Source organism: Colias croceus, chromosome 1 (genome assembly GCF_905220415.1).
Source record: "Colias croceus chromosome 1, ilColCroc2.1".
NCBI classification, from domain to species: domain Eukaryota; kingdom Metazoa; phylum Arthropoda; class Insecta; order Lepidoptera; family Pieridae; genus Colias; species Colias croceus.
The window spans coordinates 13,735,057-13,748,752 of NC_059537.1; the positions used below are offsets into that span (position 1 = coordinate 13,735,057).

A 13,696-nucleotide genomic window follows, 5' to 3' on the forward strand; every position below is an offset into this window, starting at 1 on the left:
AGCTTAACCTCTTGTGCTGATTTTATGTCTTTCTGTCAATTTCATCTGTGTGTACAATAAATAGTTTTTATTTATTTATTTATAGAGAAATAACTTTTTTTATTCGATTTGATTTGAACAATTATTGTCCGACAGTTACGCGCACCTATACCTCGGCGACGCGTTGTCCAATAGCGGCAGCTCGCACACAGAAGTGTTGCCGGTTCGGTGCCCGGACGGGGCGATAGTGTGCGGGCGGCTGGCCGTGCGGGTGGATGGGCTCAGTGTACTGAGGGCTTGCTTGTTACGACCTACGAGTGGTTAAGTTAGTAATTAATATAACTTCATAATATAAAACATAGTCTCTTTTTCTGTCCCTATGTCCCTTTATATGCTTAAATCTTTAAAACTACGGAACAGATTTTGATACGTTTTTTTAATAGATAGAGTGATTCAAGAGGAAGGTTTTAGTATATAATTTATTAGGTTTTAGACAAAGCAGGCGAAGCCGCGGGCGGTAATCTAGTTGTAAAATATAAAAAGAATATAATGTGGGAGAAAAATATTTTCAATGGCATAGAAATATATTTTTATACACGCAGAAATTCCCCAATACATTGTGACCTAGAAAATGCACATCTTGAAGGTTAGAGCTTTGACAATGGCATCTTGCCTGCACTCGTGTTTTTTACGATATTCGAAATAACTCGTTTTATGCCATTAAATCGAAAAAAATTAACGTGAGAAGGTCAAAAAATTTATCAAAAAAGCACACAATACCAAAAAAAAAGTGCATTTTAAATTTGCATTTCAACTTTGTTAAAAATGTGTTTAATTTTGAGACTTTAAACCATGTTTATGTTTCGAATACATTAAATTGTGTATAGTCATGGATTGACTCTATCATTACATATCCAAACAAGACAATATTAAAAACTTAAACAAATTCATAATACCTATAAATATTATACACAAGAATTCACCAATAAATTTGTTTATTTACCAAAAAAGATCACTAAACGCGATCAATCACATATCAATCGGCATTCATCCACGAGGACAGTAATAGTGGTGTCACGGAGAGCGACGGACGCGCGCTGCGAAACGAAACTCGTAATAATCGATTATAAATATCGTAATATAATCGAATATAATCGTTTAACGTTCACCCCCTACCACCCCCCACCCCACACGTGACAGTGTTTACATCGCGAGTGCACACATTGAATACATTCATGTGAAAGTTATCGATACACACGGTTTAAATGATGAATGTGATCTAGTTGGAAATGACAAAGTTGTTGTTGAAGATACCAATTTGGTTAATGTTGAATTAAGTAAAGTAAAACAACGTATTAAAAAATAAAACAAAAATAATATGTAGCGTGGTTCAAAATGATAGAGTCAATGTGTAATGAAAGTACGAAAAGTTAGGATTATTAGAAATAAATTGAACACGACTTCTTAAGTAAAATTAATAATTCTCAAACAGATGTTAAATAATGTAACACGACGTTATGAATACAAGAAGCCCTTTTAATTGAACTCTTTATCTACCGCAGGAGTTAATGTCGTCTGTCGTTATCTAAGATTTATAGTTTGGCATACGAGCTCTACTTTTATATATAGGTCTTATAAACTCTAGGCTCTATGTCTTGATACTCGTTACATCTGGTACCAATCGTTATTGTCTTGTTTATATATCAAAAACATTATAAAATATTTGAACTCATTACCAAATTCTTTCCAAATTCACACATCAACAATCTCTGTTAATGTAGGTTTTACAGTATTAACTATAGTACTAAAATCATTCAATAAACACAAGAACATTTAATTTGAATTGAAGATATTTCAATTTTCGTATTTGTTCAAGAAAAAAAATTGTCGAAGTACTCGCCAGCGTCAGAGCTTATAATTGTGAAATTACACTGATAAGATATCAAACGGAATTTCTATTCTTTGGCATCTACGTACTCAAAACAAATTTCTGGATTCCCCTAATCCTGTTTTCCCATTTGATGATTCGAATAGATGCTTAGGTCTTATCTTCTCTTTAGCCGAGATTAATCGGTCAATCAATCTGCATGGGCGCTAAACGTCCTTGCCCCAGTGCCGTGCCAAAGACGTAGACAAATATAGATCGGTCTAGCTGCTCTGCTATGTACGAACTGCCTCTCTTCCGTTGTTCAAAAATATCTCCTATCACCCAGTGATAAGAGTAATTGGAAATGCACCTAGTAACGTTGTTCATGAGCTTTCTTTCTTCGAGTTACTTTAAAGGAATTTCAACCCTACATTCCTGAACTTTTGGTCGAATATAACTCCATTTGATTTAGCAAACTTGTCGACTCTGTTAACAAGTCTTTATGCTCTGACATTTTGGTACTGAAAAATATATTATCTGTTGTTTCAACGTCTATTACAAAGGTTTTTCAGTGATTCATTGCCCCTAGCTTGTAATCTGAATTTCAATGTCTATTTTTGCGTTTGTTACAATGAAAATTGTTTTACATAGTGGATTTTTTATTGTTCCTCCAGCTAATTTGATCTATACGATTTTGTTTTAAGGACCACTATTGAATAACATTATTGCTTACAACGATTTTGTAAATGCAATATTTTAAGCGTAATCGTGGGTTTGAGTTGCTTTTAGATTGTGCACGTAAACTATTAATAAACTCATTCAATCTTTGGAACATATTTCGAGCATTTATTAGTTGTTTATGATTATTATTTCAATTAAGAACAAGAACAGCTGATTGCTAAATTTCTTGCAAACGTTTTCAAGAACATTATTTTTCTGGATTCTTCCATCTCGAGTCTTCTGTGTGCTTATTGCTAACACTAAATTCCATTATTATTTCATTCGACATTAAATCATGTTACATGGAACATTGTAGATGATGAATTGCTTCTACAGGTGCATTATTTTATGATAATTGTAAGCTGTTTATTACGCTCGTGAATCACGGCTAATTTGTGCTAAAAGTCAGCGGTTGACATTTTGGTCTTGACTTCAGCTGTCGATTGATTGTGATCGCTGGTGATAGAATTCCTCGCTCGGATCTTGTATGGGGTATTTATATCTCATATAGCATTGCAGTATCTATGCTGGGTATCAGTTTGTGTAACGGTGCAATGAGACCAAACGAACATAGAGCTAGAGCGAGAGCATACTTTCGTGATCTTTTAGTGCAAACGAAAACTCGTACTCAGTGTTGTTCAGGTTTTGAACATTGCATCGAATTTTTTCTAACGCATTAAGAACAACGAAAGAATGCTCTACGCCTGTTTGTACTAAAATTATTTTACTTAATGGGGTTAGAATGGGCTTTCGTTCGTTTGATGTAAATGCACCGTTAGAAGATAATATTTTAACAAAGAGTAAATAGTACCTAGTGCAGAGAGTATCGTAAATTGAAATTGTCAAAATGTTTTGTATTTTTACATTCTCTAATTAATCTTATAGGCTAGATAATTATTTTGATATTAAATTAAACAAGCAAATAAAGCTATAAAATACCTTGAAGCACTCAAATTTTGAACTAATCCTGTGTTATTTTGGTACTTATGTAATACAACTAGATACAGTATGTCTTTCCTGTTTTGATCAAACTCACATCACGAGAATAGCACATATTCCGGATGTCATTTTAGTTCGTTCCACTACTAAATATTTCAGTATCCGCCATACTTTCTGGTAACCTTGTGTGAATGATTAATTATAGTACCCTCTTAGCACGAATTCTGACTGACTAGAACATCTTCTTTTGATATAACTATTAACTAAGCTTTAATCTTGGACTTTGTTTACACAAGTTCCAAACAGCTTTCTATAAGTGCTCATATTGTTTGACCTGGGTTACGTTTGTTATGTACAATTTATTTACAACCGATGAAATTAGGAGTGTTTATGGATTTGTGAGTGAGGTTGTTTTAATGGACAATTTTTGTAGCGATATGGTTTTTAGTTATTTTTATAAAAACATTGTAGTCATAAAGAGAAGCTTATGTTCTTAATAAATGGCGTTATTGTTAATAATAATCTAATATTGTATCAAAACATTCAAAATGTTGGTTGTGTAGTTTCCTGTTGTACATGGTGATTCCTTGTAAAACAAGTACTTCTATTAGAAGTTTCTTATATTTTAAAATTCGTCCTTGTCCTTTACAAATTTATTTGTTTTAGGTCAATGTCGATGTGAAATAGCAACAGAATGTTTTTAACATTGTGTATCTCATTCGAGGTTGTTCAAATAGCTTTCGGGATTGAGCAGCACATTGAATATGTTTAATTCGTATAATAAATTTACTAGTCGTTTGTTTTATAAAGCAGTGGATTAATTTTAGATTCTTGTGTGTCAACACTTGTAATAGAGCATTTCACTACGAGAATAGATGATGATGACGATTGTGAGAGTTACGTTATAATCGAATAAATAAAGTAAAATTTTGTTATTTGATAAAAAAAAGCGCCGCCTGGTGAACTTTACACGTAAAGTTCTTCTGTTTTAGTTGAAATTTAAGTGACTGATTCATTACCAGGAGTTGTAACATTAAAATTATTTTTAAAATTATGATTTAAGATTCTTCTCCATAGATACTGCTTTCCGAATCGGTGGTAAATGTTAAAAATATGTTATGACGATCCAAAAGAGTTTCTAAAAGAAGTCTAATTGAATAAATAAATGTTGAGTTTGAGTCTGACTCAATCCACCATTCATCTCAATCATCTCACCCATCTCATCATAAACAAGTTAAAGTAGTCCTTAATGTTAGTATTGTTCTCGTTAAAAAGCTTTACTTCAGTCATAAAGACGATCTTCGAACAGTAATTTTCGTTTGCAACCAAACAGTTTTGCAGTGCAAAGTATCTTTTGCGTAGTTGCCGCGTAGCATGCTGCATCTGTCACCACCTACGGCGGTGAAATAGTTGCCCGTGAAATAGTTTCCACAATGACGTTGTAGCGATGAATGACGAACTATAATATCATCCAACTAAAATTATGCTCTTCCTGCTTTTGAATTCTTGGGCTGTTGTTTTTTTAGCACTGGTAATTCGTATATTTTTGGTGGGAAAATTTCAGAATCTATTTTACTTTGCCTGTATTTATTTACCTATTTTCACGATGTAAGTTCTAAGGCACTTTTGTTGTTTAGTTTAATTTTTCGTTACTTATTAGGGCTCAATATAGAATTATTGTCATCAGTGACTTTAATAATATCATTAATGGTAATCGATAATTTTGTGGTATATTCGCAGAGAGCTAGGTTGTTTATATTTGAATTCTTCATAACCTAAACATGATTCTTAAACCTCATAGTACCTACGCGTTTATATACAACGAGTCTTTGTTTTAAACCCTTTAGAACTCTGATTTGCTCAATCCTTATTATATTCCTCGTTTTACTTTTAATTATTTTGATTGGAATTTTAACCCACTCGTTGGCTCAATATGTCCATAATTTCGTTAAGAATCAGGCTATTTGGCATGACTCAGTTGGCAGACTTGTGTATCCGTTGCAACCGAATGCTCATCGCGTAATCAATCTCTGAGGTAAATACAAATAATTCCCGCATAAATACCGAATGCAAGCCAAAAATATATTTTTGGATAACTATGATGCTCGGATTTATCGTATTTGTTTGTGGTTGTATGCCTTGGTCAATATTCTTCTTAAGACTGCTCTTGTTTGGTTTCGATTATTTCGAGTTTGGTTTTCAATTCATGGTTGTTCGTCATGATAATTTTATATTTCTTCTTCTTGTAATGAAATAGAAAATGATTTAGTGAAAAAATAAATTGTAAATATTTCCAATTATCATAATAAGCATTATAGATAAGCAGGCATAAATCTAAATAACGTGCAAATATCCTCAACCTTCAGATCGAAACTTCAGATGAACTTTTCGGATGATAGAGTTATAAAAAATAGTTACTATTAATATTTAATTAAAAAAGGCGATACGTTTCAAAGTGATAAATTGCATTAAAAACAAATAAATATGGATCCAAAACATTTACACGTCACACGTGAAATCCTGACCAAAGAAGCGATAGGTCAGTCAAATACAATAAAAATTATACTTGTGTATAATAAACTATGATTCTCTATATAATTACAGATATTTATGACTTAATAACAAATTAAACGTAAAAATAGAAGATGAATAAGACACATCTTAAAGGAGAGCAATCTAAATACAGAATCATTGTTTATTATTGAAGTAGATGCGTAGTTGGCAATATGGAAATAAATGCTTTGTAGAGCTAAGTAGTCAAATTTTGGTCAACATAATACAACGATTTTGTAACGGAATCTTTTGATGTGCTTGTAGGCATTTAACAACTTATAAAAGTTTAATTAATCTTATTGGATGTTAAAGTTACATTTTTATTTAATCACGTAATTTTTTCAAAAACTATTAATTCAATTTGCTCTCACTTTTGATCAAAATTCCGAATTTTAATATAACTAATTGATTAATTATTATAATTGGGCTCAGAGAAAGTTTCAAGATAAAAAAAATATCTAATTTTCCGCATTTTAGTTCATAATATAGAGTAGAATGCTGTTAATATACAGAGAATAACACACAGGTATAATAGCACGATACACAGACACACACAATAAGACGCTTTATTAGAATCAATGGTATAACCACAGACTAATAATAATATACTACGTATAACGTATTATTAGAAAAGAAATAATAGACACACAAATTTTATACTAGATGATTCGAAATCTGACTGAAAATCTTATTGACTATAACCTTAAATTTATGTTTTTTGAACCAATACATAGGTTTAATCTATGCATCTTAATTCATTATTATTGAAAGTCACTTTTCTATACCTACCTTCGTATAATTTAAGGCAACACAACATTCCGTCAGATTGAAGCATCGACAGTTACTTCACATTACAGTAGATTCTTATAGAACTGACTTTGTCTGTAACACACAAGTAGTTAGATACTTACACTATACTTCTACAATACTTACTATAACACACTTTCCTTACTCCTTTTCCATTCCTTACTGTCCCGATTTTTGGTTTGAGTGTGATTCTGAACATATTGAGTTGACTTATTCCTGCTTTATGTATCTTTGCAACTCCTTCCATATTGTCTTTAATCAGTCTATACTAATATTATAAAGCTGAAAACTTTGTTTGTTTGTTTGAACGCGCTAATCTCAGGAACGTCCGGTCCGATTTCCGTTAACCGCGGAGAGCAGCTAGTTTTAAATAACGTATCTGCAATCAGTATAGATGTTGAGTCCAAAAGCATATCCAATAATGCTATTTGTGACAGTAATACGAATTTTACATCATTAACGAGCTCAAATATATATGAATACTTAACCATCGTTGACCGAAGTTCCAATGTCAAACGCTTCTCCTTTTTAGATAGGGAGGCGAGGTAGCTAAATGGCGCAATTAAACGGCGCCGTCGAGACTTATCAAAATCGATAGATAAAATAATTTCGAAAAGAAAAGCTTCTATGGTAAAAACCATTTTAGCGGTGGGTTTGGCGTGTACGGATTTTCAAAAATGTAAAAAAAAATAGTTACTTGGGCATTCTCGAGCGCGTCAGATATTCATACTACGTATGCCCCAAGTGCCTCTGATAACAACGGTATACTAATCTGCCGGTTTGCGTGGTGGGGCTAGGCATATTAATTCGTCAAAAATGCACAAAAAAAAAATTTACTCGAGCGCGTCAGATTTTCGGAAGGGGTGTTAAGTAGGCCCCAAGGAAGCTCCCCTTAAAAAAACTGACGATTTCGGCGTGACGATAAGTTAGGATGAATTTTTGAAAATGCAGAAAAAAAAAGTCCTTTTGAAATACTCGAGCGCGTCAGATTTTCATAGGGGAGGTTTATCTCGGTCTCCTGAAAGCATATTTTCTTAATCTGACAATAATGTTGGTGGGTTCTCTTAATCTGACCGAAAAAGGTTTGAGAGTTTCTTTTTTTTAATCATCGTTATTTCATATCAATTTTTCTTAACACCCTCAGTTTTCGAGATATACTCAAAAAACCGGGAGTTTGAGTTTTTATGATGCTTCAAGTCAAAAAGTTTTAACTTTGGACAAAAATGTAAAGAGACCTTTTTTGTGTAAAATAAAATTACCTTTTTTGTTTATTCAAACTTTTTTTTTGTAAAATGTATCGTTCGCGACTTATATACTGCAACGCGTTTTTCGGAAGACGAAATGGCTCCTCCAGACTTCCGGTCACGCGGAAATCGGCAGATTTTGTATTTTTAGTAAGTTTTAGATTATATTCTTCAAAATAAAAATAAAAACAATCGCGCTCGAGAATGCCGGATTAACGTTTTTTTTTTACAAGTTCGCGACCCTATAACTCGGCGGCGTCAAGGACTTATGGTCAGATTAATTAAATTTAGTCTTAAAACACTAAAATCAACCCCCAATATCTTAATCTGACGCGCTCGAGTATTTCAGACTATCGATTTTTTTTTACTAATCTGATCGTCTATCCTAGGCGCGCGTCACTACATATAGAGCTAAATAGTGAAAAAGTTTGTTCTATTAGGTCTAAGGTATCTCTCATATCTTAAACTGCCACGCTCGAGTATTGCAGAAAATTCCCCTCTTCGCCTCCCTATCTATTTAAAACTTCGTATGCGTGTAACGTAATTCCTACATCTCGTATTATATGAAGCATCTGTTGAATATTTATTTTATTTTATAATACTTTTTTATAATAAAAGAATCTGATCTCATCCAAAGTTTGGATAAACATACAGACATTTCTGTTTTAAATAATATATTGATTTTTCATTACGAATCATAATGAAACTCATTTTTGGCACTGCCTTCCTAAAATTCCTGCTCTGTAAACTTTATTACATCTTGTTCTATCCATTTTCTCTTGACAATTTGATGCAATGCATGCCAGACTCTTGTTTGCACCGCTAAACTATTTTGCTGCTTCTACTTTTACTACGTAATTCATTTAGTCATCATCTTAAATAATTTTACATAAACCTGGCTTAACGCAAAACTTACTACTTGTAACTTTACTAGCTCCTGCTATATCTGCATCTGCTTGCTGACTGTTATATTAACCTGATTCCCTTTGTCCTCGCTTACTCACTGCTTTGCTATCTTCCCCTTCATTATCACGCTATACTTCTCTTCTGACCCACGCTTTCTAATTGGCTGATCAGTTTTCATTAATTGCATGATCTCCTGTTTGTTTTTTGTCCAAATTTGCATCTACTCCTGCTTCTACTTCTGATCAGTGCTACTTGCTTGTTGTGCTGCTTGCTTGTCCAAACTTATTACTCCTGCTACTTCTCCTATAATCAGTGCTAATTGCTTGTTGTTCTGTTTGTTGTCCAATCTTGCATTGACTCCTGCTACGACTCCTATAATATAATCAGTACTAATTGCTCGTTGTGTTGCTTGTTGCTTATACGAACTTACTTGCTTGTCCAAACCTCTCTACTACTGCTACTACTAAAATCACTACTAATTGCTTGTTGCTTGTCCAAACCATACTACTCCGTACACCCGGTACAAGTGCGCTGTGTGGCAGAGTTCGGGGAGTGGTTGAGCCGGGAGTGTGTGCGGGCGGCGGCGCGGCGGCGGCGGCTCAGCGAGCGCGACGCGAGGGCGGAGACCCTCAGGATCATTATGGAAGTGAGTACCACTTTGTTGTAGAGTGGCTTTAAGGATCTTTCCCCAATGGAAATGTATTAAGAATTATGTTTGACACCGTGCCGGGGCTGGGCCGTGCCAGAGCCGTTAAGCACTTCATAGTTCATACAACAATGTTTGACTGGGCCGGGACACGGATCGGTCGCAACACGTTGTATCGTAAAAAATATGTTGCAAATGTTAAGTAAAATCAACTGAATATTTATCTGTATCATAATTTTTTGTGGTCATCTTTTGTGAAAATTAGTATAGTAGCATTCGGATGCATATTAACGTAATATGTATCTGAATCAAAATTTTTATTTCTAGTGCAAAGTTGTCTAGGGGGATGATTTACGTTTTTCCAAAATGTTTAAACTGAATAATAAGATGTATAAAAAATTATTGTTGCCAAATTTTCTTCGTGTTTTATGACCAGAACACTCCTATTCACTCTTCATAAACGTTTTAAGAACATCGTTAAACTACACGCTAGGCAACTTTAGGATTTACGTACACGTACTTCCACCATAAAATTAATTTCAGACATGGAAGTATAGGAAATTTGTCTAGCTACAAGTCATTCTATATTGATTATTAAAGGCTTAGTGACTCAGGCCTCAAATTTGAAACACAGAGAGGATCTGAGACTTGACTACAGAGCCATAACTACTGCTCCAGTTGGCAATGAAAACTTCGCAAGGAAACCGTTACGTCGTAGGATCAAATAGTTCAGCGATTTGTGATGTTTGCCAACCCGCTCTTCTTCTCTTTAAAGGGTATCCTATAGACAACAGTATCTACACAGTGATGATGGAATATCATGAAGAGATTGTAAACGACGTGTCCAAATAAGACAGTGATCTGAAATTAAAATATCTCCTCAAATGTTCTGATCACCTTCATTGGCATGTTGTTCACCTGTAAATTGATCGCCGTATACAATTTAAACGCTATAAAACACGCATCGGTTCCAATAAATCCCTCAGCACAACATAAACATTTTGTTACTCATGTTATTCCATTTATAATTCATGCGTTCAATGTTCTCTGATTGCCAAATCATTATCTAAATCCGTTCTCATCTTAGCTATTTACGCGGCTAATAATAGTTAATTTTGATTTTTAAAACAACGCCCTCTAGTGGATTAGTACTTTTGGTTTCAACGCCATCTATCCGTTTTAATTGAGAAACAAGTTGAATGTATAGATTTACTATTTTCAGACTCAAACCATTTCGTACCTACGTGTTTCAGCGTGCTGTTTTTGATGATTAGCAATAGATGGCGTTAGTGTGTGTAAATAAAGATCAATTCTATAGTCATGGAAGACATAATAATATTATTATGAAAATAACATAATATAACTTTATTAGATAATTTCAAATCATCTTTAACATTGAAAAACTTAACAAATTTTATGTTTTAACTTTCTTCGAGAACCACGCCATCCGTTGGTGAAAAGATAATGACAATCGGTACAGTAGTTTTTGAGTTTATCCTGAATAGACAGATAGACGCCACAAGAACTTTGTTTCACAATATTTAGTGATTTATGCTTCAAATTTAAATTTGTGCACGATTATTTTTTTATCATTCAGAGGTTATAAACACTATTTATTAAAAAAAAGTAAAACTTTTTTTACATCATTACAATTAACTGGCACCATAATAAATCAGAATCGGTAAACCTTATGATATTCTTTTATCTTAAACACAATCTCAAGAAGCTACTAAAACTTTGTTATCAACGGGCATTTCTGATTCTCTTTCTACGCGTATTTTTTCCTCAATTAAAATTCAACGTTATCTAAACGCTGAAGTATAGTCTTATCTTTTAGAGATAGCTTCAGTAGTAAGATCTCAAAAACTTCCTTATGCTCTTATTCTTATGCATTTATAAGTTCCATCAAATCCTTGATTATTGATAATAGTTAAAACCTACACCGTCTAAGAAAACCAAACGCCATGTTAACAAAAAGTGTCTCTAGACGTCTCATCTATTTCTACTCCACTTATTTCCGTCTTTCCACCTACCAGTAGGTACATCTACGCTAATTGCACATTTATTACCAAGTGATTAGGCGGATAATTGGCTGGCTAACTTGACAGCTGACCGCGACACGTTTGACAATATGTCAACGTGATTGACGGATGAATGCTAATTCTGTTTTGTTTGATTCGACTGGATGCATTGTAGGCGGAATTGCGTCTTTGTTACATGTCAGCGGTTATTATTGTACCTCTACGTAGTGTACCTTTATGAAGATTTTGTTACATGAACATTGAACAACTATCCATACTAATATTATAAATGCGAAAGTATCTCTGTCTGTCTGTCTGTTACTCAATCACGCCTAAACTACTGAACCAACTTCATGAAATTTGGTACGGAGATATTTTGATACCCGAGAAAGGACATAGGCTACTTTTTATCCCGGGAAATTGACGCAATCCCGGAAATCCCAAGGGAACGGGTTTTTTCTTTGACTGCGCGGGCCAAGCCGCGGGCGGAAACCTAGTTTCTTATTAGAATCGTGGAGGAGTAAGGTATTATGAGGGCTTATTCAATTTAACGCAAGTCAAAATCTCCGCGATCTATTACGATAGATCGCGGCTTGCGCTATCCTTTTACTATGAACAGCATAAGTCCACAGGAGAGCGCCGAGCAACATGTCCTCTCTCTGGAAAGGCTCGCTGCCGACTGATTTTAATCGGGTCGCGCGCAGTGTTTTATAGTACTTTAAAAAAAAATTGTAGAAAAATAATAGAGGTACCTTAGTTGATTTTTTAAATTTTATCTTATAAGTAAGACGTTCTTTTATTGCAATATGTAAAAATAATATTAAACTAAGTCAAATATCTTGGTGAAAATAATCATTTTGTCGACTATAATTTCTAAAAAAATTCACATTGTTCGGATTTTAATTTCGTAAGTTAGGAGTCCAAAATAAAAAAATCTTTTAACTAACTATTTTAATAAGGATTTTTGCAGTTAGTTAAAAAAAATTGTGTGTTAGATCTGTCAGCGATTTCAGATATTTTTAGCTTCGAAATTGACACTAAAAGCGAAATCAAGTAATCATCGGCTCAGTTATCTTGATGGTATTCACAAATACTGTATTAATTGAAAAAAACTCTTAACTAACTATATAGACAATAAAATTTCCTAAAATTATTAGTAATTCATATGTTTGTAAGATAAGTGGTTGATGGACAATCTGGTTTGAAAAATCACATATTTGAGCCAAACAGCGCACGGACCGCGTACACGGCCTTATGGTTAAAAAGTCGAAAAGATAAAGTCAGCATGGACGACATTGTAGCTTTGTTCTAGCGTTCGCATACTGGGTGATAAATTTCAATAAACTCCCAAGTTGAAAACATGTAGTCAAAAAAGAACAAGAACACTTGATTTACTTCCATCCAAATAGTAATAATCATACAAATGAATCCATCTGTCACCAAAACTCATATTATGAGATCAACACGGCACTAGATTTTCCAAGAATCTTTATAAACATCAAAATAATAAATGGGAATACCAAACTTATAAAATGCTCGTTCGTTATTAACTGGGACTGTTAAATTTTTTATTTCGTCAAAACAGCCAAGGTGTTTCCACTGAATTTTATTTATGTTACAGCCATTTTTATTGTTTTACATCGTAAAAACGAAATTTTGCTGATTTTACACCACTTATCATTTTATAATGGGTAGCGATCTGAATTCTATTCGCGTAGATTCATATTGAAACGACGTGTAAATCATTTTTGTGTCTTTGTGTGCATTCAGGTTTTGTGCCCATTTAAAATAAGGTTACTTTGACGGACAAATGATTTTGATGGTATTTAGGATACTTGTTCTATATTTATTGAAGTGACAAGTTGACTGTAGCCTATTTTTGAATATGAGGAGAAATTACGTCCCTGACTCACCTGGAATATTCGTATGGAATCTAAAATGGAAGCTAAAAACGCAAAGAGATCTTAACAAATCTAATAATCCTAAATGCAGTAGAGTATATTATAATGCTATG

At 33.6% G+C, this 13,696-nt stretch overlaps 1 protein-coding gene across 5 annotated transcripts in view; it reads left to right on the forward strand.

The window, feature by feature from the left end:
* The first annotated feature begins 239 nt into the window (after nucleotides 1-239).
* Nucleotides 240-13,696, forward strand: part of LOC123696589 (obscurin) — a 168,913-nt gene continuing 155,456 nt past the window's right edge. Inside the window, exons 1-2 of one of the 5 annotated variants that reach the window (XM_045642962.1) lie at nucleotides 240-304; nucleotides 9,558-9,661. In XM_045642962.1, coding sequence (XP_045498918.1) covers nucleotides 9,656-9,661 — 6 coding nt within the window. In that variant the 5' untranslated portion in view covers nucleotides 240-304; nucleotides 9,558-9,655. Of the gene's footprint in view, nucleotides 305-1,029; nucleotides 1,115-5,928; nucleotides 6,045-9,557; nucleotides 9,662-13,696 lie in introns of those variants that run through there. The other 4 variants (XM_045642946.1, XM_045642954.1, XM_045642931.1 and 1 more) reach the window with 4 other exon arrangements.